Genomic DNA, 27,328 nt, shown 5'->3' on the forward strand with positions numbered 1-27,328 from the left:
AGACAAAGGAAAGCAGGAGAATGGGGAGACAGGGGAAAGAAAACAGGGAAATGGGAAGACAAGGGAAAGTGGGGAAATGGGGAGACAAGAAAGGAAAGAAAACAGGGAAATGGGAAGACAAGGGAAAGACAAGGGAAATGGGGAGACAAGGGAAAGTGGGGGAATGGGGAGACAAGGGAAAGCAGGGAAATGGGAAGACAAGGGAAAAAGGGAAAGTGGAGGAATGGGGAGGGGGAGGAGGAATGGGGAGACAAGGGAAAGTGGAGGAATGGGGAGACAAGGGAAAGCAAGGGAGAATGGATTAAAAAAAAAAAAAAGAAAGAAAGAAAAAAAAAAAAACTAGACCTGGGCTTGATTGTTACAATGTCTGCCTCAAGGGCTGGTATAATACTTTTAGATGGCCTGACTTACCTGTATCGGTGTTATCAGTGGGGAACTGATGAAAGTTAAGCATAGCAGGCATTCAAAGCTACTTGAAGATGGTGACTTGACTTGAAGTGAAGTGATGACTTCTGGAAGAAATACTCAGATTCTCTGTGTGGTTGATATCACTTGGTGCGTCTCAAAAGGAAAAGGCATCAATCAGTATCTGCTTTCTTCTGTCTATACTAATAATCTACGAAGGAAGTATTTGGCTTGGCAAACTGGGTTTTTCCTTATCCCTAGTACTAAGCAGAAAGGTAAATTAAATAAATTCAAATTTAAGAATCCTGTGTCTATAGTGTTCAATGCTATACTGAAGGGTAAGGGTTGCAAATTTTCAATAAGATCCTATCCCTGACTTTGAAATATTTACGTGGTACAATGGTTAAAGTGATGGTCTTGGAATCAGGAAGATTTGAGTTCAAATCCCATCTAACACTTATTAGCTAAAGTCACTTAATCTAGTTTGCCTCAGTTTTCTCACCTGTGAAATGAACTGGAGAAGGAAATGGCAAGCTACTCCAATATCTTTGCTAGAAAACTCCAAATGAGGTCATGAAGAATTGAATATCTTACATATTAAGTCCATGTGGGTTTTTCCTTATTTCCTTATATTTCCACTTCTTCCTTAATTGTGGTACCATCTCAATAGGCAAATAAAGAAAAGAAATACATTCTAGAAGGGGAAAAGGCCACCCCAAAGCCATAGAAAAAGAAAGAGGCAAGAAAATTTGGGGAGAGCAAAGTGTTTCACTTTGGAGCTGTAGAATAGATGATGGAGAATTATATGAGTTAGAGCTTGAACAATATTGGTGTCAAATTTCTGGGCAAAGAAGCTTGGGCTTTTCCCAGTAGACAATAAACAGGTACTGGATGTTTTGAGCAGAGGAATGAAAGGATTATAATTATACATAATCAATATTAATTTAGGACTGATATGAAGGTTGGTGAAAGGTGTAATAGAGATAACTGTCCTTGAAGCCAGGAAGAGCTGAGTTCAAAACCTGCCTCTGACACAAAATGGCTGTATGAGTCTGGAGAAGTCACTTAATTTCTTAGTGGCCCAGGCATCTCTAAGACCCAATCTTGAAAAAAAAAAGATGTGGACTCATTGGTAACAGGAGTTTCCTTGCTTGGAAATTCTCTATATCAGTGATGTCAAACTCAGAAACATGAGAACCCTGTAGATATATTGACTTTAAAAAAATCACAAATTAACATTATATCTATGTTGTTGTTGTTGTTGTTGTTTTCAAAAACTTCCCAGTTATATTTTAATTTGATTAGGGTTGTGTAGAGAGCTATAAATCTCATACCTTTGCCCTATACAAATAAAATCATAGGACCAAGTCCCCATTACAGTGCCTATGTGAAGAATAAATTAAGGAGAGGATTAAGAGTGAGAATGGAGAAACTTTTAAGCAGTCTATTGAATTGTTTTGGCAAATAATACATAAACTTTGTACTAGTGTGATGGAAATGGAGAGAAGATCTACTGAGGGAAGAGATACTTTTGATATGACATAATTTGCCATGACAATTAATTACTTATGAAAAGATAAGGAAGGACAAAAAGGAAAATAACATTTATTAAGTGCTTACTAGGTGCCAAGCACTGTGTTAAGAGCTTTAAAAATATTATTTTATCTATAGAAGATCCCTGAGAAGTGAGATTTTATAGTTGAAGATACCAAGATAGAGATGTAAAATGGTCACATAATTAATAAGTGTCTAAAGCTGGATTTGAGCTCAAGTCTTCCTAACTCAAGATCTAGTACTCTGTTTTCTGTTCCACCTAGTTTTTCATGTTATATTTACTAAAGCCCCAAACTGTGCTAAGACTTTTGGGATACCCCACATAAAATCAAATATTGTAAAGACTACAGAGAGCTCTCAGAAGTGAGCTATAAGTTGGATAGAATAGTCAGAGAAGATTCTGCAAAGGAGATGGCTCTTGAGCTTGGATTTGGAATCCCTTCTCTTATTATTCCCCAATTTTTTTCCAGGTGTCGGCTATGCTGTTATCCTTATTGCTCTCTATGTGGGCTTCTACTATAATGTCATCATTGCCTGGTCTCTCTACTACCTGTTTTCTTCATTCACCCTTAATCTCCCCTGGACCAATTGTGACAACCCTTGGAACAGTCCAAACTGCACAGACTCCAAGTTCCTCAATGGGTCTGTGCTAGGCAATGGAACTAAATACTCTAAGAACAAGAACACGCCAGCAGCTGAATTTTATGAGTAAGTTTTGGTCCATTCTCTGTTCCCCTTCAAGCCTTTTGATTCCTGCTATAGGCCAATAGAAGGATGGTTGAATTGAAAGGAAGCAAAGTCAAAAATGGGTTGGTTTATTGTTGTGTATCTTGGATAACCTCCTCGACAGTTGTGAAAGGGTGAGACCATTAAAAAAAGAAAGAAGAGATAATCCTACCCAGCATCATAATGTATACATCTGTCCTATTAGAATGAAGATGGATCAATATTACCTTGAGGTGGGGAGAACATTAGTTTTTGAGTTAGAAAACTTAATTTCCCAACTTGACTGTGCTACTTTTCACCAATGTGATTTCAGGTGAGTCCACTATCCAGATAGACTTCTCTTTCCTGGCCTGTGAAATGAGCAAGTTAGATTATTTGACCTTTAACCCTCTTTGCCCCAGTTTCTTCCTCTATAAAATGAATTAAAGAAGGAAATGTCAAACCATTCCAGTATTTTTGTCAAGAATACCCCAAATGGGATTAGGTAAAGTCAGGTAAAAATTAACAACAATAAATGATATTTTATAAAACTCAAAAAACTACATAACTATTAGTTTAATGTTGTCATCATCACTATCATCATCATTTAAGGTCCCTTCTAGTGTTAAAGCCAATTATTAGTGATTGTTCTTCTAATTATATTCAAATGATAGCTTACTTGACTTAGAAAAAAGTCTGAATTTAGAATATTTTCATTTACTGTAATTGTCACTTGGCTTGTAATATAATTTTTGGTATGTGGTAAATTGTAAATACCTTAGATGGACACTAATAAGTAAGCTGATTTAAAAGTATCAGTCACAATAGTTCCCCATTATACAGCAATGCGTTTTAAACCTAAAGATCAGAAAGTGCTAGTCCCACAAATTGATAGTGTACCAAAGAAATTAGTAATTTCTTGAATCCAAGTTGTTTTCACTTGTTAGTTTTAGACTGAATTTTATCTTGGTGTGATGGGAAAAAATCTGGATTTGGAAAATCTCTCAGCTCTATACTTAACTTTATGACCTTGAGCATAGGACTTCTCCTCTTTAAACCTCAATTTCTTAATCTGTGAAAAAGTAGATGACTTTAAACTTCCTTTAAGTTCTAAATCCATGATCTAATTTTCTTTCATCCTTCTATATCAAAATCACATAATAAAAAAGCAGTAGAAATAAGATCTGAAACCAAGTTTTCTGATTTAAGATGTATTTCATTTTCCACCTGATATATACCACATGACCAGCAAATTCTAATTGATTCATTGCAAATAGTTTGAGGTGGGATGGGGATGCTGTATTTATTCACACTGGCCTCAATGCCAGTCTCCCTAATACTTTAGTTGATTTTCTTCATGTGTATGATCCTGTCTCCTTGATAGTCTATAAGCTCATATACAATGCTATCCTAATTCTCCATTTTGAGTTCCCTGGCATCTTCCAATATTCTGATATTCTAAGATGCTTTGATCTCTCACAAATTAAAATCCTGAAAATCCCCACAAGGAAGAAATTTTCTGGAATTTTTTACTCAACAAGAATTGTTTATACCATTTCTGAATAGATCAAAATAACTGAGGTTTTAGAGATTGTATTGTTATTCATAAAAATAACAATAATGACTCTTCACCTTGTTCCTCCGTGTCCTGGGATTTAGAATTACCCACAAATTGATTCCTTAGGTATGAACTTTCACAAGGAGGGTCATTGTCTTGGAGTGTCTTGTCATTACTTTGACAGGAAGCTCCACTGGCCTCCAATTCAAGAGACATTCTCTTACTGTGGAAAGACTAGTAGATTTGAAGTTAGAGGATCTGTACTCAAATTTCACGACTTCTATGTATGACCTTGGATAAGTCACTTACCACCTCTGTTTTATGGAAGTTTCCTCTTCTGCAAAATGAGGATTTGGACTTAAGGATCCCCAAGACTCCTTCTAGTTCTAATTCTGTGATCCTTGTCTTCTCTTCCTTGTTCTTTCTAATATGTCTTGCTGCTGCTAAACCATGTGCTCTGAAATTCTGCAATCAAATGTGCCATTTGATTACTTCCTTAGACTCTCTGTGTGGACATATAAAGATCTTAATGAGCATGGGTGCTCCCTCCTTACTTATCTAACCCTTTCAGATCAGCCCATAGAGTTCTTCAGATTCTACCAGATCTCAATCTTCCCAGAGCCCTTCTTTGACACACTTTATACCTGACTCCCTACCTTGACATGGAGGGGACTCTGGACTCTTGCAGGTTGTCATTGAAACCCTAGCTTTTGTGGGCCCTGCAAGCAAACAAGGCTTCAATATGGTCTCTGTAACAGATTCTGTCACTGTCATTCTGTTGCTGGAAAGACTGTGGGATAGGCCTATATCTCTGGAGCCAGAGGACCTCTATTTACATCCTGTCTTTTTCTTTTATTGATATTTGATTCTAGTTTCTTCATATGTAAAATGAAGGAAAGCACCTAGGTGGTAAAATAGATAGAGTGCTTGACTTAGAGCCAGGAAGATTCATTTTCCTGCTGTTCAAACCTAGCCTCATATACATATGCAGTTGTGTGACCCTAAGCAAGTCAATTGGCCATGTTTGTCTCAGTTTTGTCATTCATAAAATAACCTGGAGAAGGAAATGCTAAACCACTCCAGTGTACTTGCCAAGAAAAGTTCCAAAGGCTTCATGGTGAGTTAGAAATAACTAACAGCCAGAAATGAAGAAATTGGACTAGACATCTTTTGAACTCCCATATGATCCTATAATCAGACTACTCGACTTCAGAGGCACCAAATATTTTTGATGAGATGATGATTTTTTTTGGCCTTGTCAATTCATAAAATAATTTCCTAAGGCATATATAGATGAATTTTAATCGGCAACAAAGGAGGATATTACAGTTTTAAATAGGGATTCCTAAAGCATTAAGGAAGAAATTAAAGATTCATTCCGTGTGAGGTCTCTAATTCATATTTTGTTCTGTTGATCAATGGGATGAGGCCATTCTCTACCACATTTATAGTTCTCCTGGGACCTTTTATCCTGAAACAGGAGTTCTTTGAGGTTTTAAGGAAAGTGGCTCCCTCTATTACTTGAATTAAGAGAATAACCATAGACATTTAGACTTTTTGTGTTAGAGATTAACAAGACAAACCTCTTAACATTATAGATTCCTACCTTACTACCCAATTATCCATCTACCTACCCCTTCCCCCACTGCTTCACTTCCCCTTTTTAGAGTCTTTCCTTCCTTCAGTTTAAATGGTATTTTCCACATCAATCCATTAATCCAAGAAGCATATACTAAGTAAATAATATGTGCTATGAATTAAGTTTAGTACTAAAAACAAAGACAACTAAATAATTCCTATGATTAAGGCTCTTAAAAAAATCTCCTTAGTTATCTATTGATGCTTTCTTTATCTTCAAATTACTTTATATTTACTTGTTTATTTTTTTTAAATGTATTGTAATCTCCAGGCTTAGGAAGGTAAAGTGCTCAAGGACATATATAAAGCCAGGACTAGGATTCTGGTGTCTTTTTTCCTATTCCTTCATGAATGTATGACTATGGCCAAGTCACTTAGCATTTTTTTTCTTATTTTCCTTTTATATAAAATGAGGGAATCTAGCTAGATGATTACCAATGTTTCTTTTAGCTAAAATTCTATGAAATCAGCTTGTTTCTCTAATCCATTCTACTTCTTATTGTTAATCTGGTCCTTCAACCCCAACATTAGGAAATTATGATGACAATGGGAACAGGGTGGAAAGTAGGCTGGGGAGGAGAAGAGATGGTTGAGTGACACGGGAAGAGGAAGTAACAGCATGAGGCAATAGAATATGTGTTGGATTTAGTTAAAGGGCCTGAATTCAAATTCTGCCTATTTTCCCTAGGTGATCTTGAACAAATTACTCACCCTTTTTGAGCCTCATTTTCTTCATCTGTAATATGAAGGATGGGACTAGATGGCCTTTAAAGTTCCTTACTGGTCTGTACCTGTACCTACAATCTAGGTACACACACCTATTCCACTTTGCCAGAAACCAAAAATGCAAAGGTAGTTTCTCTATGTACCACAAGGGAGATAGAGACATGGACACTCAGGTGGATTTCAAGGAATGGAAAGTAGGGCAGCCAAGTCTCTGATTCTAGGGAATTGTTTGAACATCAGTGAGTTCCCACAACATAGAAGGGAGACACATAACTCCTTTTCATATTAAGGAGACAGGCTTGGGTTTCCTGGAGGCAGGCTCAGACAGGGATCTCTCAGCTCCATAATCATTTATATTATTCCTCAGCCAGTTAAAAGAACAAGGGAAAAATGAGCTCTGAGGTCAGTTCAGCCAAGCAAGGGGTGAAGTTGAGGGTTTCTTTTTTGTGTCTGGATTTTTAAGTTAGAAAAAGACCATAGTTATAATTTTGCATTTCTAGTATGGATAAGGTTCATTGAAGATGAAATTTTAGACTTTTAAAAGTTGATTTCTCAAGGGCAGCAACAATGGGATGAAATATGGTATAAAGACAAGAGCTTTGGATCTGGAGTCTGAAGTTCTCCAGTTCAAACCTAACTCTGCTATTTACTATCTAAGTAACCTTGGACAGGTCCTTCCCCTTTCTGGGATTCAGTAATTCCAGACTAAATCAATGGTCTTAAAAAGAGAGACCAGGGATTTCAGGCTCACCATACCCAAAAATCCACTGGATATTATGGGGTAGAGGGAGGGTCCAAAATTATCTATGACAGACAATAGGTCACATCTCTACAGCAATTTTCAAAATATTCTAGATTAAGCTATAAACACCTTGGCCTAATACTCATCTCACAATATTCCTTTTCTCATATTCTCTAGTCTAGCCAAACTGCTCTGTCATCTTTTCCCCAAATTGGACAATCCATCTTCCAACTCTTTGCATAAGAACTAATATTCCTGAAATAGAGTTTGTCCTTATGTGCAAGGTACCAAGGTACGTTGAAAACAGGAAGATTAAAAAATAAAGGAAAAAATAAGATTTCCCTGATCTCAAGGAGTTACTTTTGAGAGTTTGAGATAAGCAGATTTACAGATAAGTAAATAAAATTCATGGTAATATGAGGAGAGAGAGAGAGATGGAGAGATACAGAGAGAAAAGAGAGGGAGACAGAGAGAGAAAGAGACAACATTTTAAGAAACCATAATTTCCTTCAAGGCTGGTTCAGAAGCCAGCTCCTCCAAAAGCCTTTCTTGATCTTCTTAATGGTGAACTTTCTGTTCCTCTGTCCCTTTGTGTGTCTCTGTATTTCTGTCTTTCTATCTTTCTACCTATAGTCTCTGTCTCTCTGTCTCTGTCCCTATCTCTGTCTCTCTGTCTCTTTATCTCTGTCTCTCTCTGTGTGTCTCTTTTTTTTCTCTCTGTGTCTCTCCAGCTCTCTCTCTTTCTCTATCCTCACATTACCATGAATTTTATTTACTTATCTGTAAATTTGCTTCTCTCATCCTTTCAAAAGTGTAAAACTCAATGAGGCTAGGGAAATTTTCTTTTTTCCTTTTTTTTTAATCTTTTTGTTCCCAAAGTACTTTGGTGCCTTGCACATAAGGCAATTACTTTGTCGATTATTAATTTGTTGTGCTAGATTGAATTGACTGCAGCACCAAAAGTAGAAGGTTACAGAGCTAGTATGTGACAAATCTGAGCTGTGGTCCAATTTTTCTGACTACAAAACTAGTATTCTGCCTAGTATACCATGCGAACAAATGAGGAAAGTAAGGCACAAGGGCTAGAGAAATTTTTCACCTATGGTCATGCATCAAGGTATTAGCCAAGCTGGGACTTGAGTAATGTTTTGTTGAGCATAAATAATATCATCCCCATTTTGTAAATGATGAAGCAGAAACTCAAAGATTTGTATAAAGCAGAGGGTAGCCCAGTGGATGGTATATTGAGCCTAGAGTGAGGAAGAACTGGATTCAGATCTAGCCTCTGACATTTGCTAGCTGTATAACCCAAGCAAGTCACTCATTCTCTTTCTAAGTTTCTTTAATTGTAAAATAGGGTTAGTTATAGCTTGCATCTCCTAAAGATGTTATAAGGATCAAATGATGGCATTAAAAGTGATACCAAAGCTTAGTTCCTTTCCTTTTCTTGTCTTGTAAGACCAATCAAGTATCAGAAAGGGATCTCTTAAGGCACTATCAAATCTCTTTCTTTTAGACACTTTTAGACATCAGGAAATATATAAAGAATTAAGTATCTTGTGTACAGTAATATAGATAATAAATAGCTGAAACAAGAATTGACCCAAGGCTTTTGACCTAACTCCATCATTCCATCCTATATACCACAGCACTCTATGGTAATGTGTTTTTCCTTCCCTTCTCCCTCCCATTCTTATCCCATTGTGGTCACCCAGCTTCCAACAATTCAAAGCTCTGAGTTAGGGCAGGAGGAGAACTTTTCTGGGTTTGTGGTCAGGATAGATAAAGGGGAACCATTTTTCTTCCTTTTAGTCTCTACCACTAGTCCTCCTAATATGACTACAATTTAGCCCAAGAAAGCCACACATTTTCTCTGTTTTTGAGGCTGGAAAGTGCACTGCTCAAAAATTCTCTGGCATTAAAGTAATTACATGATATCTAATCTGGGGATTCCACATTCAGACATGTTAACTCACTCTGGCAAGATTAGATCTTTCTTTCTTCTTTCTTCTTCCTTCTTCTCCTTTTTCTTCTTCTTGTTCTTCTTGTTCTTCTTGTTCTTGTTCTTGTTCTTCTTGTTCTTGTTCTTCTTGTTCTTGTTCTTCTTCTTGTTCTTCTTGTTCTTGTTCTTGTTCTTCTTCTTCTTTTTCTTCTTCTTCTTCCTCTTCTTCTTTCTCCTCCTCCTCCTTCTCCTCCTCTTCCTCTACCACCTTCTCCTCCTCCTCCTCTTCCTCCCTCTTCTGCTTCTTCTCCCCCTGCCCCGGTTAGTTTTGTTGCCATCTTGTATTCATTTAAGCCAAGGAATTGAAAGAATTGAGAACAAAACCCCTATTATTTTCCCCAGGCCCTTGGTCTGAAGCCAAACCAGACCTGCTGCTAAAAGGAATCTTGGCCCTTTCAGTAAGTGCATCTTTGGCTCTTTATTTTCCTGGTGATAATTTTTACTCTGTGTCTGACTCTGGTAAAGATTGAGAATTGCTTTTTTTCCTAGATTAATCTTTTTGCCAAATACTGAACAGGACACTGAGGTTTTCTGGCTTAGAAGTCTAGGAAACTTTAGGCATAATTAAGTATGATTAGTTTTCAAGGCATTTATTGGCGAATTCAAAGAAGCCTGAGTTAGTTATGTCAAATCTTTGTGCCTTGGGCTTTGTGTATATAGAAAAAAATAGATTCAAATTTCTAGTATTGAAATCAGTTAAAGAAATTATGTCCTTTGTAGTTTTAGTGAAATTTTGGGCCATCTGATCAACCTGGACAATCACTTACCCTGCTGTACAAATGTATGTCAGTCCAATATATTGTAGACCAAGAAGAGTTGTTTCCAGAATTTTAATGTTTAGATTTCACCAATCATTTGCTGATATAATTTAGTATTCACAAAGGAAAAAAAAATAAAACCCAGCAATCAGTTTTCACAAAATCCATTCATCCTCACACCCATTCAGTCCCACTCACTTATGTTCCCATTCATACAAAATAACATTCAGTTATACATGCTCAAGACTCTACACACCACGAGGCATAGAAAAATAAAATAAAAAACCCTTTTATTTAGCCTTCATTTTATAAGGGCTAAATATAGTAGAGAGAAATGACTCCTATACAGAACACTCTGCAAAGTTATGAAGGAGATAAAAAAGTTGAAATACAACCAAGAGTGGACCAAAGTTAGTTTGGACCTCCTCTTGATAGCAGATAGTTAAAGTTGCAGTGGCAAAATTTACACACAGGAAACTGACAAGACAGGCTTTGAGTCCTGCTCTAGAGTGAAGAAAGTAATGGGGAAAATCCTTAATAATTCAGATTAACTTAAAAGTATGGCATGAGTTTTCAGATAGCCTTCTATTAAATATTTTTGCCAGCATACCCCTTGAAACAACATAGATATATCCTCAAAAATATATTCACGGTTTAGTTCAGTCCTGGAGGAAAAGACACCAATATAGAATTATAAAATGCTGTATTACGTGATGTGTATCAAAGAAATATAAAACAAAGAGCCAATGTGAGACCTTATGGGAAGGGTCATTGTCAGATAGGTTTCAGTGAAAGTTTTATAGAGAAGGTAGTATTTAATCTACTAAAAACACTAATAGGATTACTTCTAAGATCATAGATCTAGAGTAGGACACTTTAGAAATCATTTCATAGAAGGAGCCCAGAAATATTAAATTATTTGTTCAAGGTTATAAGATGAGAAAGGGAAGCTTTGAATCTAGGTTCTCTGTTTTCAAAGCTAGTGTTGTATCTTAAAAAGTGGGTATCAATTTCATAGGCAAAATCAAGGGTGGGTTAGGTTGTGATGTTCTCAGTACAGGAAATAGCATGAGCCAATATCCCATTTCCCTAATGCTTTAAGGTTTAAAAAATGGTTTCTTCTACAATGAACTTGAGAGACAGAAAGTATAAAGATTACTCTCCCATTTCACAAATGAGGAAAATGAGACTTTAAAAGGTGGCATAATTTTTCCATGACTGTACAACTGATTAAAACAGAATCAGCACTTCAGTATAGGTCTTAGTCTCCTATTCTAGCATTCTTTCAACTATATGACATTTGTCTCTAATCTTTTCTCTGGAACTACCAATCTCCATTCCCATTCTTGGACCCACAGTGGTCACCCAGACCTCTATCTAATCAAAACCTTAAATTAGGGAGTTATAATGTAAGGTGAGTGAAAGATCAGAAAAGAGCAGCGTGTGTTAAGATGACAAAAGAGCCATTTGACTAGAACTTCAAATACACGGAAAGAAATAATCTGAGAAAAGACTGAGGACTGTAATGCACACCCTCACAATCTATTTGGATGGTCCATCTAAGGGCAGTAATTGCCCTTAAGTCTCAGAAACAGCAGCAGCAGCAAAGCCTTCCATTTGCCCCAGCAGCAAACTGACTCCTCAGTGACTAATTTAGTAAGCAAGTCTCCAAACTTGGGATACATTTTTTCCACTAGTATAACATAAATTCCAAATCTCCTTGCCATGCTATTTCTATCAAGGAAATTCATCTGGCTCTGGTTTTGTGGTCTTGTAGGACAGATCAGACATCCAAGACTTTTTTTTTTTATAAGCCTGATTTTATTTTTAATGGATCTCTTTGAGCTTTTCTTCTCAGAAACAGGAAGTTAACTCAGCTTTGCCAGGAAAATGAAGACAAACCCTGAAACAGTGAAATTCCCTGGAAAATACAGAGCCTATTGAAGGGTGAGGAGAGATGTGTGGTATTATCCAAGCTATAACTCAGGGTGAGAATCCAGGATTGTAAGGAAGGTGACCTGAGATAAACAAGGAGGTTTTGACTCTTTTTTTTTTTTTCACATGATAAGGAAACCTAAGTTTAAATCTTGTGTACTTCTGCCACTTACTAAATGTAAGTGTATGACCTCAGTCACTTCATCACTTAATCTTATAGCTACTTAGTTTCTTTATATGTAAAATGAAGGAATTAGATTAAATGATTTCTAAGGTCCCTTACAGCTATGAATCAAAAAAAATCTAAACTGGAGTTGCCAAAGATGTGTCCCATGGACCCCATATGGCCCATATGAGTGTAGCTGAAATAGATTAAAATGTAACTGGGAAATATTTGGAATAATAAGTGAAAATATAATAATAATAGATATTACATTGGTGCCATCTCATACCTCTCAGATTGGCTAATACAACAGAAAAAGAAAATGATAAACAGTAGAGGAGATATGGAAAAATTGAGACAGTAATGGTGGAGTTGTGAAAAATGATCTAGTCATTTTGGAAAGCAATTTGGAACTATGATCAAAGTGATATAAAGCTGTGGATACCCTTTGATCCAGCATACCACTACTAGATTTGTATCTTAAAGATGTCAATTAAAAAGGACTTATAGGACTAATACTTATAGTTGCTCCTTTTGTAGTGGATGCCAACGATTGGGGAATGGCTGAATCAGTTGTGGTATATGATTGTAATGAAATACTATTGTGTGGTAAATAATGATGAGCAAGATAATTTCAGATAAACTGGAAAAACTGATATGAACTGATAAAAAGTGAAGTGAGCAGAACCAGGATAATATTATACACAGGGTTACAACAATGTTGTATTAATGTTCCATTGTGCATGATATTCTCAGCAATGTGATCCAAGATAATGACAAAGGATTCATGTTGAAAAAATATGTCCACCTCCAAAGAAAGAACTGATGGAGATACACTTGCAGATCAGAGAATACTGGTTTTTTTTTTAGCTTCTTCTTATTTTTTGTCTGTATTTTTTCACAACATGACTAATATGGAAATATGTTTTGCAGGACTGTACATGTATAACTTATATCAAATTGCTTACTTTCTCAAGAAGGAAGGGGGAGGGGGAGAGAATGAATTTGGATTTCAAAAATAAAAAAAAAATGGAAAAAAGTTTTTATAGTTTAATTGGAAAAAGTAAAGCATTTAATTAAAAAAAAAACAACTAAGGAACTAAGGCATTGTGCAATTGGCAGGTATCCTGTACGGAGTAGTGGCCTCTATTTCTATTTGAGTTTGACACTGCTCACTTATCTAGAGCAGTGTCTCTCAACTGAGATAATAATATGACAATATAATAAATCCAAACTTTTTACTGAGGTAGAACTTTGCCTCACTCAGTATGGTAGTAGATAAGAAATGAAAAGAGATAAATCCTGGACTTTAAGGAGGGATATAGGCAAAAAGGCATCATCAATCTAAAAAAATTGCCAAAGCAATTGTGGATCTGCCGACATTTGCTATGAACAAGAAATAGGATGATAATTGTCTCTCTTTTAAGCCTCTATTTTAACAATAAAAAGAACAAAGTCCAGGAAAGTCAAGATTTGAACCTAAGTTTTGTGACTCCAGAGTTAGCACCATTTTCACAGTACCATTCTGTGTTTCCCTGTCTATGTCATGGTCCATGAACTAATTATTATCAAAGAAATAACAACAAAAAGACATCACTTTCCCAAGGGCAGATGCAGAACTATTATTGCTCCTTACCTTAGTAGAGGGAGGGAAAAATCTTTTGAAATCATTGCATCAATTATCCACTCCAAGTCCCATAAAGCAAAGCACCGATCATGCCCTCTACCATTCTGTTCTCTTACCCAACCAGGCGTGGTGTGCTCCACCTTCATGAGAGCAATGGGATCCATGACATTGGCATGCCTCAGTGGCAACTCTCTCTGTGCCTGATGGTGGTCGTCATCATCCTCTTTTTCAGCTTGTGGAAAGGAGTGAAGACATCAGGAAAGGTAATTTCTCCTTCTTAATTTCTAGAGTTGGAAGTGTTTTTTGAGATTATCTAATCCACTATACGCTAGGATTCTTCCTCAGTCAATGGTGGTCTATTTTATTCCAAAAAGTATTTTTGAATGGAATGATTCCATGGCTAACAAGATTATGGAGAGCTACATCCTTGATATCATCTTCTTAGCCTTCCTTTATTCATAGGACAACAACAAAAATAATAATGCTAACATTTTATGAATGAGGATATTGAGGATAATCACTTGATCAGAATGACTTATATGGAACTTGGGATCAACTCCTCCTGATTCCAGGTCCTTAGACATGTTTATATCAGAGATTACCAGATTCTGACAGTTAGTAGAAATGGAATTCTCATGTAGAACCCCAAAATATGGTATGTGACCATGTCTCCAAGTTCTCACAATTGAGGGAATTTTAACCTTAGTAGGAAAGAACAAACCAGAAACTTGTATAGGAATGAATCATACGTGTGTAGTTCTAATCTTGAAAGATTGCTTTATGCCCTTCCTAAATTAGGCCAGAGTGGAATCAGCTCTCTGGATCAATAGTGATTCCCATTTCTGGAGGTCTTTAAAGAAGTCTGAATATCTATTTGTTGGGCATGTTGCATAGAGGATCATGATTTGGGTAGGGGTTACACAACATGATCTTCAAGGTTCCCTCTGAGACTATGGTTACATAATTCAGTGATTCTTACCTATTCTAAGATTATAGCATTCATTTATTTATAAGGGGGTATAGTTAAGAGTGAAGGAACAGGAAAGATTGTTATTTGTGAAGAAGAATACAGAGGGGATGTCTGAAAGGAGGAAAGATTCAAAAGCATGTTTTGTTATGTTTTTTATTTTAATTTTTTGGCACAAATAGAATTATCCATTAAGAAAGGAATTCTGGAGGCAGGGCATGGAAAGAGAATTACAAAATATTCCTATTCAAGTAGCATTTTCAACTAAAGGACCTTTTAATTTTATTTGATTTTTTAGGTGGATATTAGGAAAAGGCTCTAGGGAAAGTGACTCCTTAGCTAAGTTTCCTTATGGAATTCTATTAACGATTATGTACATCACCAATAGAATCCCTGGGAAGTATAAGCATAATTCTCCCTTTAACATGGCTTTAAATGTGCAAAGAGAGTCCCAAACAAGAAAAGTCCACTTTAGCTCTCTGACACTATTAGATATAGGATCTGTAATAGATTCAAGAAGATGCCTCATTGTGCCAAAAGCACTACTTAGCACTTGCATTAACTCACGAGAGTAGAGCCTTTATTAGCTTGGCTAGTTGCCCTTTCTGTGCCAATTATGCTATTCAGAATAAGCACACTGATAATACCACATGGCTAAACTACACCAGCTGAAAGGGCAGGGGTCCCAGGCTGGCCCAAAGGAGGCCCACAACTTTCCCCTGTCCCACTCTCTAATTATCATGGCAAGCTGTCACATGAAAAAGTGGATATTTTGTTCATTCGGCGTCCTGCTCTTCCCTCAATGCCATGGCTTTGAGATAGATTGCAAGTACTTATACTTCCAACTTTGGCAGGGATTTAGGATTTGGGAATATTCTTTAAGACTATAGCTGTTAAGAGAATGGTATGTTTTTATGCACCTGGGACCCTAACTATGACTTGAACAAGCAAGAGCAAAAGCAAAGGGAAATTTAGTAAATATTTAGAGACAAAAAGGACTCTTTCAGGATGGAGGAAAGATTTGAGGTGGAAACCATTTGTCCTATCCCCAGTCTCTTTTACCTCTTGTTAGAGTCCATTACATCAGGACCAAGGGTGTGTTGGAAATTTTTGTGGAGACTAAATCCCTGGGCAAAGGTTAGCCCGAATAGGGAACCTGGAGAGAAGCAAATATGGAAACAAACTTCAGAAACCTTTCAGACAGACTCTGGGATAGTCAGACTCAATGATGTACTAATGGACCTTGGAAATCAAGTCTGCTGTTATAGAGTGGTTATCATTTCCTAGGCATTCCAAAGAGAGGGTGAGTTGATGTCCAGTTATGCCCATCTTAGCATTTACTTAGCATTTACTATAAGAAGAGTAGAAAGTCAGACCTTACACATTCAAACTCTTTGATACTTTGACACAAACACTGAAATTCTTCTCCCCAAGTCTGACTGAAATTCAGCCTATCATTCTCTTCAAACTAGTCTGGAATTAATATCGCCTGTCTGGCACAGGTTGTCCCATTACTCTTAGAATGCTTCCTTACCTTTCTGTCTCTTGCACCTCCTAGCACTCTTCAACACTAAGCCTTCAAGTTTTCTGTAAGATCTTCCACCACATTCTGAGCCATTAACAGTTATCTTGACTTGTCTTGCCACTGGACTCTGATGATTCTGAAGGAGAGAGTTAGGCTAATGACTGTCCAGCTCAGTCTCACTAAATTCAATTCATTTGCAAGTCAAGACATCAAACTCATGATGTCATTGGTCCTCTTCAAGAATGAAGGACAAATAAACAACAACAACAAAACAAACAACTACCCACTGTCCATTGATTCTGTTTCTATCTTGTCTACATTGTGAACAAATTATATCCCACATGAACTACATCAATAGAAGGTAAACTCTAGGGCAAAGACTATCAATTTTATATCTCCAGAGTCTTGCACATTTCCTAGGAAATAGAGGTGCTAAATAAATGTTTATAGAAAGATTGAATAATAAAACTTTTAAAAATACTGTTTTATCACTTTACATACAAATTGTAACTCCAAACAACTTCTAACAAAAATTACTTCATCTAAGGAGTGCTTACCCACTTTTAAAGAGTTTCTAATATTACTAAATGGAAGTTTTAGAAGACAACTAATAATAGCTTGCATTTACATAATGATTTAAGGTTTGTAAAGTGTCTTATAAGTATTATTTCACTTGATATTCACAACCACCTTATAAGGTAAGTGTTATAATTATCCTCATTTCACAGAGGAGAAAAGTTAAGTAATTTGCCCAAGTTAATACAGCTAACAAGTGTCTGAGACAGAACTCAATCAGGTCTTCCCTGATTTCAAGTTCGCCACTCTATCTATTATGCCACCTAGCTAATAGACTTGAACAGAAAAAAAAATAGACTTGTATTTAGGAACATTGATTTGGAGACAATAAATTTGTTAAAGTCTGTTTTAAGTGAAAACTACATATATCCCTTCTGTCTCCTGCTAAGAATTCAAAACCATCTAGATCAAATGATTGCAAATTGCAAATGTGTAGGGTCTGAATTAATGAGGTTGTAAGATTGATAGGACATAGAAGCTTGCGGGAATCATTGGATTCCCTGACACATGAAATAATGGACAATAGATTGGTTTTGGACTATCTCTTGGCTGCTGAAGGAGACATGTATGTGTGATTGTTATTTATATACCTTCCTTCTAGGACTTGTGAACATGTATAATTCCTCATGTTGATTCATGTTTTTTGTTACATCACCATACTAAGTACTAAATATATATATACATATATGTATATATGTGAACTAGAGAACCATCATCTCATCAATTCCATTGAGTTGATACCTTGTTTCAAGTATATTTCTCCAGAGTTTCTGGACCAGAAGGGGAAACTCAAAGGAAAACGATCTAAGGATCATAGATTTGGAATCATAAAGGAAACCATGAAGTCTAACTTCAGGATTTTGTGGATGAGGAAACTGATGATTAAAGATTCTGTTACTTGTCCAAGGTCACCCAGTCAGTCAGTGGTAGACTTGCTATTTGGACTTCAGTCTCATGACTCCAAGTTCAAAGCTCTTTCTACTACACCACACGGCATTCAAGGACCTAGGTTTGAACCTTGGTTCTGTCCCTTACTACCTATAGTGTTGGACAAAATCACCTACTTCTTTGGTTTTCAAGTTCTTCATCTATACAATTTTTAAAAAGGATTGAATTAGATGACCTCAAAGGTTTCTTTCAGTTTGAAGTATATGATCTCATGCCATACCTCCTTCTCAATACCCTTCTGATCTGTGTTGTTGTTGTTGTTGTTTGTTTGTTTCCTTCAAGACTTGGATTAGATGGAAACTAGCTAGATTCAATAGGAAATGCTTCTGGTTTCTTCTAACTCTGAGGCTCTGTAATTCCTCCTTTGAGATTCTCTACACTAAAGGCTCGAACTTGTCACAGCCCCTAGGAACGGAACCCAAACTCCTAGTCCTAGGGTTTACCCAATTGCTGTGTCTTGGCCAGATGAACGAGGCATTATCTGGCACAGGTGAAGTTCTAAGAGCCTTGTGCTTACAGGAAGCATGAACAGGGAACACGTGCACATAACCAGTTTGACAATGGGGCTGATACAATTGTGGCAAGGATTTAACATGTTATCACAGGATCATAGACAACAAAATCAAGTCTCCTACAATGAGAGAACTTCCAAGAATATTTTTTTTAAATGTCCGAGTTGCAAAAATGATTATTTTTGAATGTGAGTGTGTATGCCTATATATGAGAGGGAAATGATATTTTTTCAGGAAAAGGACTGGAATTTTCATGGCTCTTTTCCTCCCCACTTTCTTCTATAGAGCTGGGACTCTTGATCATTCCCCTTTCCTCACACTCTACATAGACAAGTCTCCCCATGCCTGTTTCCTGGCATGGATTTGGGAATGTGAGCAATGTGGCATGATCCATTCATCTTTCTCTTTATGAGTAGCATACTTTGCCTGTCAGCTGCCAGCTCAATCATTCATACTCATTTGTTCAACAAATTCCTATTTTAACTAAATTCATCTCAATGTCTTTTGTTTTGACACATCACCTTCACATACACACACACACACACACACACACACACACACACACACACACACACAACACATATACCCACCCATTGATGTGGCTTTGTCCAGTATAAAAAAATAAGAGAGAAAAAAGTAAGAAGTTTATTAAAATTAGCCAATACACCAACCAAGTCTGACAATATGTATATGTAATGTTCTACACCTATCAGCTTGCATTTTTGTAAAATATAGGAAAAGTATGTATGTATGAATAAAGATAAGTAAATGCATATATTTGGTCTTGCTTTTAGTCTTCTCATTTACATTGTTGTAGATCAGTGTATCTTTTCCTGGTTCCATTTATTTTACTTTATATAAGTTTTATATAAGTCTTCTGAAGTTTTCTTGTATTCTTCACATTCTTTTTTTTTTTTTTTTTTTTTGGCATAGTACAAAATATGCTAACCATTCTTTAATTGACAGCCATCTTCATTATTTCCAGTTTCCTTTGATTTTATAAAAGTGCTTCTACAACCATTTCATGAATATAGAGCCATTTGTTTCTCTGTTTTTAATTTTTTTGTGAGATTTGTCTCTAGTAGTGGAATCCCTGGGTCAATGAGTGTGACAATTTTGAGGTAACTTTCTTGACATAATTCCAAATTCCTTTCCAGAATGGGTGAATCACAACCCTACTAATAGTGAATCGTCATGTCTTTCTTGCCACAGTCCCTCCAGCACTGATTATCCCCAGTTTTGCCCTAAAATGTCCTGAACTGTTTAGAATCAGAGGGATTTATTCAATAGATCTGCATCAAATCTTGTGTATAGAACATTAGGTTCAGGAAGCTACAAAATAGAAGCTTAAAATCAATGAAGGAGATAAAGTACAAATACAAATACAAATAATTTACAATAATATATGTACAAATGAATTAAGAATAACATAAAACAAAGTACTATGTGAAATTCAGGTGCTAATGAGGGTAATAATTGCTAGGAAACAAGATTGTGGTCAAATTGCAACTATTTAATTTGGAGAAATATAAGATTTTATGAGGCCATCCCACTCACTAAATACTCCTATGCTTAAATAAATTTTGATCTCCCTTCACTAGCAACATAATCTTGTCCATGTTCTTCTATAAATCCTAAAGAGAGAATTCCTCCATAGAGAAGACATTGTTTTAGGTTTTTAATAGTCACACATTTATTGAACTTTTATTTAAACATCTACTTACTATGTACCTGGCACTAGGTTAAACATTGGGGATACTCATGGACACCAATACAAGTCTTAGTTTTCTAATGCTCTCAGCAGTCTAAATAACTTATTTTCTTATACTTTCAAGATATACAGTATACCAAAGAGCAAAATCCATTTTATTATTAAAGTTTTCTTGTACTAAGTGGTCCATCAAATAAGATAGAAGTCACAGGGAACCAAATATGCCCTTTGCATTTCTCCTTCTTTCTACATGATTGGTCCTTCTTTTATGTACATTCATACTCTTGATATTTTTTAAAATCAATTTTGGTGTATGCCATTGTTGGCGATCTATTATAGCATACTCACACCTATCATGTACTTTATTTTTGCTTTTTGGACACTCATTACTCAAAATTAGAAAATACTACCATCTCCCAAAATTCAAAATCATGGAGACCTTCACATTAAATTTTTTATTTAAATTTCATGAACCTATTTCTCTTCTATTACAAGATACTTCACAAATAACTTGATGAATGGAGAAACAAATAATAAAGAATGGAAGACTCAAGATAAAGGGATGACCTAGTCTTTCAGGAGGATTCAAGTTTCCAGTTTGTCCTGATGTTGGGCCATTTAACACCAACACCTGTTTTTCTCCCTAGGTTGTTTGGATCACAGCCACTTTGCCCTATCTTGTACTCTTTGTGTTGCTGATTCATGGAATCACCCTACCTGGAGCCTACAATGGAATCACTGCTTACCTGCATATCGATTTCCGAAGACTGAAGGAGGCCACAGTCAGTGTCTTTCTATCTTTCTTACACTATTTTGGTTTTGGAGTATCTAAGTCTAAATCCCAGCTCTGCTACTTGCTATGTGTATGATCATGAACAAGCCTGATTCAGTGATCCTATGACTTCAAGTTTGAAGTTGAATTTGTCTAATCTAAATGTGAATTTTAGCCAATTTAGTGAAAAGAATGCTGTATTTTGAGTTAGAAAACCTGGGTCTAAATTGAGCCTATGTTTCTTAATTACCTGAGTGACTTTGCCTAAATTACTTCATCTATCTACAACCTCTTTTCCTCATCTATAAAATTAGGTCACTGATCTGGTTGATTTCTTCTAGTCTTTAATTATATGATGTTGTAAAGATGAGATAAAATCACAGACATTATTCTCCTACCTCCTCCCCTCATAGGAGGGAACTAGCTATGTGCCCATTCTTACCCCTCTGTAATGTTTTGTGCCTACCTTCTTCTCCTTCTCCCAATCCTACACCTTTGCCTTTGCCCTTGCCTCATTCCCTAAGTATCATGTTCTATATTCTTTCAGTCCCTGATTCCTCAAGCCCAACTTTTTCACTCTCTGCATCCCTGACCCCCAACCACTACCCCCTCCCCTTTTGTCTCTCATACATAGGACAGGGCATGACAGTGGTCAATGTAGGGAAGGCTTAGGACAATCAAGAAAACTGGATTCTTTTTCTTTTTTTCTTCCTCCCATCCCAGGTTCAAAGGGAGACACAAGGAATGATCTCTCCATAGAGTAACAGAGAATAGGACAGATTTCTAATTGAGCCAATTCCTAAGATTTCCTTCTCATTTTTATCTCATCATAGCAGCATCTTTCTCTTTCAGCTTATATTTTGATAATAATTCCTTAAGTTTCTAGAATACAGATAATGTTGCATAATAGATAGAATTCAAGAATGGGATAGAAGAAACTGGTTCAAATCCCACCTTTGACACTTCAAGATTTGTCACTTCTTTTTGTCTTCTAGAGGCCACTGTTTCTTTGGACTATTTTTTTTACATATTTCTATTGCAGGACACTAGCGAAAGAAAGTTAATTCTGGAATCAGAAGATTTGGGCTCAAATATCGCCTTGGACTTAGGCAAATCATTCAACTTTTCTATAGGATTTAGGCTACTGTTTATAACTAATGGTAGAGATCCATGAATGCACAATTTCTTAAGTATTACATTTTTCTAGAGTATTGTCATTCACATTATTTTAGCACAGTAGAAAAAAATTGTCAGAAGACGTGTTCAAATTTTGTCACTGATACCTGTATCACTTTGGGCACATTATTTAATCTCTCTTGGCTTTATTTCCTTCATATGAAAAAAATGTAGGGGTAACACTAGATGCATCCGAGGTCCCTCTTATCTTTAGATCTGTAAGCTTTTGTTCCACATGAGTGGAATTTGAAGTAGATAATACAGGGGTCATTGTCCCCTTCTGGAATCCAGGGATCTAAGATAGTAAGAGATAAAGTAAATCCATTTCAGACTAAAGACTAGAAATGAAATGCAGGTCTTTGTACAGTTAGATTCAGCCAGTGAATGATGATGGTGGCAGCTTCTGGATGTGTAGTATATATTTCTCTAGACCTGTAATGTTAACAAAGTACTGTAATACTTACAAAGTGCCTTCCAAATAACTCTATGAAGTAGATAGTACAAATATAATTATCTCCTTTTACTGAGGGAAAAAAAAAAAAAAACTAAGATTCCAAATGTCTTGACCCTAGTTACAAAATGAATAAATGTCAAAACCTAGTATTTAAAACAAGTTTTCCAACTCCAATACCAAAACTTTTTCCACACTGGCAATATATTTTTAGCAAATGCAATCTGTCTTATAGGAAAAGAAACCCATATACCAAAGGAGAACTGCTTATATATGGCTGCCAGTCATCAAAAAAGCGGAGGGGAGAGAGAAGAAAGAGGTTAATTTTGTTGAAAGACAAAGAATGTGATCACATTTGCTTGAGATGATAGAAATGCCATTGCAGTCTCTTTTCTTTCTTACATCAGCTAAGTGGTCTGTTTTTACATAATCAAGGAGGAAGACAAATTATTGGTGCCCTCATTTTTTCTATGCAGGTGTGGATTGATGCAGCCACTCAGATATTTTATTCATTAGGAGCGGGATTTGGAGTTTTAATTGCATTTGCCAGTTACAACAAGTTTGACAACAATTGTTACAGGTGAGAAACTGCTTTGCAATTGGATGAATTTTCTTTTCTTTGATTAGTTGATGGGTGATTTGGGTGTTTTCAACTGAATTCATCCTTAATTTGGACCCTTTCCAGAGTAGGCATAGAGTGAAGAAGCAAAAGGAAGGACATATTCAAGAAATCCAGTTTCTTAGAAGTCCCTTTTCATCATATGGTAGAGGCAGAGTAAAAATCCTCAGGCAGATGCCAGAAAAGAGAAATCCAGACTATATAACAATAAAAATAGGTGTTAAGCATAAGGTAGACAGCACAAGTATTATCACCATTTGCCTTCCAGTCACATTGCTAGTAAGAGTCACATCTGATCACAGGTTTCTTCTGACTCAAGTCCAAACCTCTTCTGTTATATCATGATCCTGGCTTTTGACACTGATCAAAAGTATTCAAAAGTTGTGAGGATGTTAAGGAAGATGAATAGATTTTTATAATTAGTATGTCACCAATGGATTTGATGGAGAGAGTAGTTTTTAATAGAATGGTAAAGACAAAGACCAGATTGTAAAGTGTTGAAGAAGTATTCAAAATTTTTTTACCCCTAGAAATTTGAAAGTATGGGACTGATGGATTGGTGAAAGGATGTCAGTTAGAAGATTTGTTTGTTTTTGTGTTGACCTAGGGAGTCCTAATTGCCTATAAGCAGATGGAGGAGGAGACGCTGATCATGAATGAGAGAAAGGTTGACTAAGACCTTCGTTTTAGAGGAGGCTAAAGGCAATGGGATCAAGGGCATGGGAGGAAAGAATTGACTTTCATGAGAAGTAGAGCTACATATTCTTTTTCTGACCTAAAAGAATGGGTAATTAAGCTGAGAAGTTTTGAAGAATGAAAGAGGAAGGAATTTATGCCAGATGTCCTCAGTCTTCTCAGTGATGTAGGAGTTGAGATCACTTGATATAAATGAGTATGTTTGGTGGGGAAAAGGGGAAGTGCCGTGTGAGTAAAAGAAAGAAGAAAAGGTTTTATGACATGATGATGGGAGGGAGGGAGCAGGGAGCTGTGACACAGGTATCTTAGAATATGCTAAGTGCAAAACCAAGTCTCAGAGCATGAAGAAAAACTTCATAATGGACAGAAAAATCAAATAGGATTAATTTTGAGGACTGGACCTATGATTTCTTCAAGGTAAGGAGCTCAGGGTAAGGAATTGCTTCTACCAATGCAGATGGGCACTTTCTAACAGCTTATTTGTCGCTCACATGGCTAGTATGTATCAGAGGCAGAACTTGAACAAAGGGCTTTATGATTTCATGGTTAGCTGGTTCTCATACCACACCGATCTTCAAGATAAAATTTAATGAGGACAAACATATAGTTTATCTTCCCATCCCTCCCACCTGGTCGACTTTGCAAGTACAAAATGGGGGAGCCATGATTATTCAACAATCATGCAAAAAGGTCTGAGCATTTCAATGGTGTGTGAACTCACTATATGTCTAATGTGTGATAAGGAAGACAGAAAAAGCTCATGGTATAAGGAAAGGCTGGATTAAAGGAGATGTCAGGAGCATGGTGTTTATTCTGTGCATGATACATTTTTGAAAGAGACAGGTAAGTTTGAACAGGTCCAAAAGAGGGCAACCAAGATGTTGAAAGATTGGACTCAATATCTTGCAAAAATCACTTGTGAAGAAACGAGGGGTTTTTAGCCTAGAGAATACTTAGGAAGAAACAAGATATCAGCTTTAAAATATTTGAAGAAACATCACATTGAAGAGTGATGAGCCTGTTGTCTTCTGCTTGACCCCAGAAAATGGAACTAAAAGCTATTGGTAGAAGCTTCAAGGAGGCTAATTGAAGCTTTGGGTAATGACAAACTCTCTAAGTAACTAACTCTACACTAACATTTAGAGTTATCATAAATTAAATGGAATGTCTTAGAAAATAATGTTCTCTTAATTAGAACTCTTCAAGTGAAGGCTCTTGGGCATGTTGTAGAGGGGATTCTCAGATATGAATTGGACTAGCTGACTCAACTAGTTCTGTGATTCTAGGATCAGTCAAGGAGTCCAAGAGAAGTTTCTTGGAGGAGGTTGTATCCAAACAAGGCCTTAGAGGAAGTGATTCATAGGATGTATTTATCAAAGATATTTAGAACTCAGGCCAGACAGATGAAAAAGGCAACAGAATGCATCAACAATCAAAATGTAATGATTCCAACAGCAAAGCAAGGTTTTAGATTTTCTTGGTTTTTATATTTATCCTTCTAGATTATTTTGGATTATGTATATCTTCGAGCCTATAGAAAGTGTTTTGTGTGTTGAGCAGGCAATTCTGTAGGTGGGAGATTTCTAATCTGCTAGCCAGAGCAGCTTGATTTTGTGATTTCCCCCAGCACAGAAACTTCTTGAGTTGATCAAAAAGCCAAGGGAAGGTGGTATTGGAGGAATTGCCAGAGGTAAAATGCAATTAATGAATTACATCCTTCCTTTAATTTCTTGCAAGCTTTAACATTCTTATTGTTTTATTTCAGGGATGCTCTATTAACTAGCACCATCAACTGTGTCACAAGTTTCATCTCTGGGTTTGCCATCTTTTCCATACTGGGCTACATGGCTCATGAACACAAGGTTAAAATTGAAGATGTGGCAACAGAAGGTAAGGAAACTCCTGGAGCTTCGACTCTCTAAAGCTAAAGCTTTACAGTCTGGTTCTGTTCTAATAAAGAATTTCTTAGAGGATATAGCAATGGAAGTCTGTATTTGTGATTTAATTTCTAATGAGGAATTCCTGGTATGTAAACTCCCTCTAGATTCAAAATTAGCAACCTGCTGTAACTTAGAATCTTAGCTAGCTGCCTAAGGCACGGAGAAGTTAAGTGATTTGTCCATGATCTCTTCATTAGTATGTGTCAGACTCAGGACTTAAATCCAGGGCTTCCTGATTCTTGGATCCTCTGTTTATGATCAGCATGACAGCACATGTATAATCTTAATCTTTTTTTTTTTTAATAGTTTTTATTTACCAGATATATGCATGGGTAATTTTACAACATTGACAATTGCCAAACATTTTGTTCTAATTTTTCCCCTCCCCCCACATCGCAGGTTGACCAATACATGTTAAATATGTTAAAGTATGAATTAAATACAATATATGTATACATTCAAACAGTTGTTTTGCTGTACAAAAAGAATCGGACTTTGAAATAGTGTACAATTAGCCTGTGAAGGAAATCCAAAATGCAGGCGGACAAAAATAGAGGGATTGGGAATTCTATGTAGTGTATGTAGAATCCAGAGTTCTTTCGATGGATGTAGCTGGTTCAGTTCATTACTGCTCTATTGGAACTGATTTGGTTCATCTCATTGTTGGAGAGGGCCACGTCCATCAGAATTGATCATCGTATAGTATTGTTGTTGAAGTATACAACAATCTCCTGGTCCTATTCATTTCACTCAAGATCAGTTCATGAAAATCTTTCCAGGCCTTTCTGAAATCATCCTGTTGGTCATTTCTTACAGAATAATAATATTCCATAACATCCACATATATCACAATTTATTCAGCCATTCTCCAATTGATGGGCATCCACTCAGTTTCCAGTTTCTTTCCACTACAAAGAGGGCTGCCACAAACATTCTTGCACATACAAGTCCCTTGTCCTTCTTTAAAATCTCTTTGGGATATAAGCCCAGTAGTAATACTGCTGGGTCAAAGGATATGCATAGTTTGATAACTTTTTAAGCATAGTTCCAAATTGCTCTCCAGAATGGCTAGATGTATTCACAATTCCATCAATAATGTATCAGTGTCCCTGTTTTCCCACATCCCCTCCAATATTCTGCATTATCTTTCCCTGTCATTCTAGCCAATCTGACAGGTATGTAGTGGTATCTTAGAGTTGTCTTAATTTGCATTTCTCTTTTCTCAGAGTTGTCTTAATTTGCATTTCTCTGATTAATGATGACTTGGAGCATCTTTTCACATGGCTAGAAATAGTTTTAATTTCTTCATCTGAGAATTGTCTGTTCCTATCCTTTGACTCAATTGGAGAATGGCTTGATTACTTATAAATTAGAGTCAATTCTCTATATATTTTGGAAATGAGGTCTTTATTGGAACCTTTGACTGTAAAAATGTTTTCTCAGTTTATTGTTTTCCTTCTAATCTTATCTGCATTAGTTTTGTTTGTACAAATATAATCAATGTTTTCTACTTTGTGATCAATAATGATCTCTAGTTCTTCTTTGGACATAAATTCATTCCTCTTCCACCAGTCTGAGAGGTAAACTATCCTATATTCCTCTAATTTATTTATAATTTCATT

The 27,328-nt window shown here is 36.3% G+C and overlaps 1 protein-coding gene across 4 annotated transcripts in view; it reads left to right on the forward strand.

Moving 5' to 3' along the window:
* Positions 1 to 27,328, forward strand: part of SLC6A2 (solute carrier family 6 member 2) — a 72,431-nt gene that overhangs the window by 32,748 nt on the left and 12,355 nt on the right. For all 4 annotated transcript variants that reach the window (XM_074293441.1, XM_074293445.1, XM_074293442.1 and 1 more), the window contains 5 exons: positions 2,430 to 2,667; positions 13,938 to 14,076; positions 20,700 to 20,834; positions 22,928 to 23,031; positions 25,532 to 25,656. In XM_074293441.1, the coding sequence (XP_074149542.1) occupies positions 2,430 to 2,667; positions 13,938 to 14,076; positions 20,700 to 20,834; positions 22,928 to 23,031; positions 25,532 to 25,656 (741 nt within the window). The remainder of the gene's footprint in view (positions 1 to 2,429; positions 2,668 to 13,937; positions 14,077 to 20,699; positions 20,835 to 22,927; positions 23,032 to 25,531; positions 25,657 to 27,328) is intronic.

This window comes from Sminthopsis crassicaudata, chromosome 2 (assembly GCF_048593235.1).
Source record: "Sminthopsis crassicaudata isolate SCR6 chromosome 2, ASM4859323v1, whole genome shotgun sequence".
Lineage (NCBI taxonomy): Eukaryota > Metazoa > Chordata > Mammalia > Dasyuromorphia > Dasyuridae > Sminthopsis > Sminthopsis crassicaudata.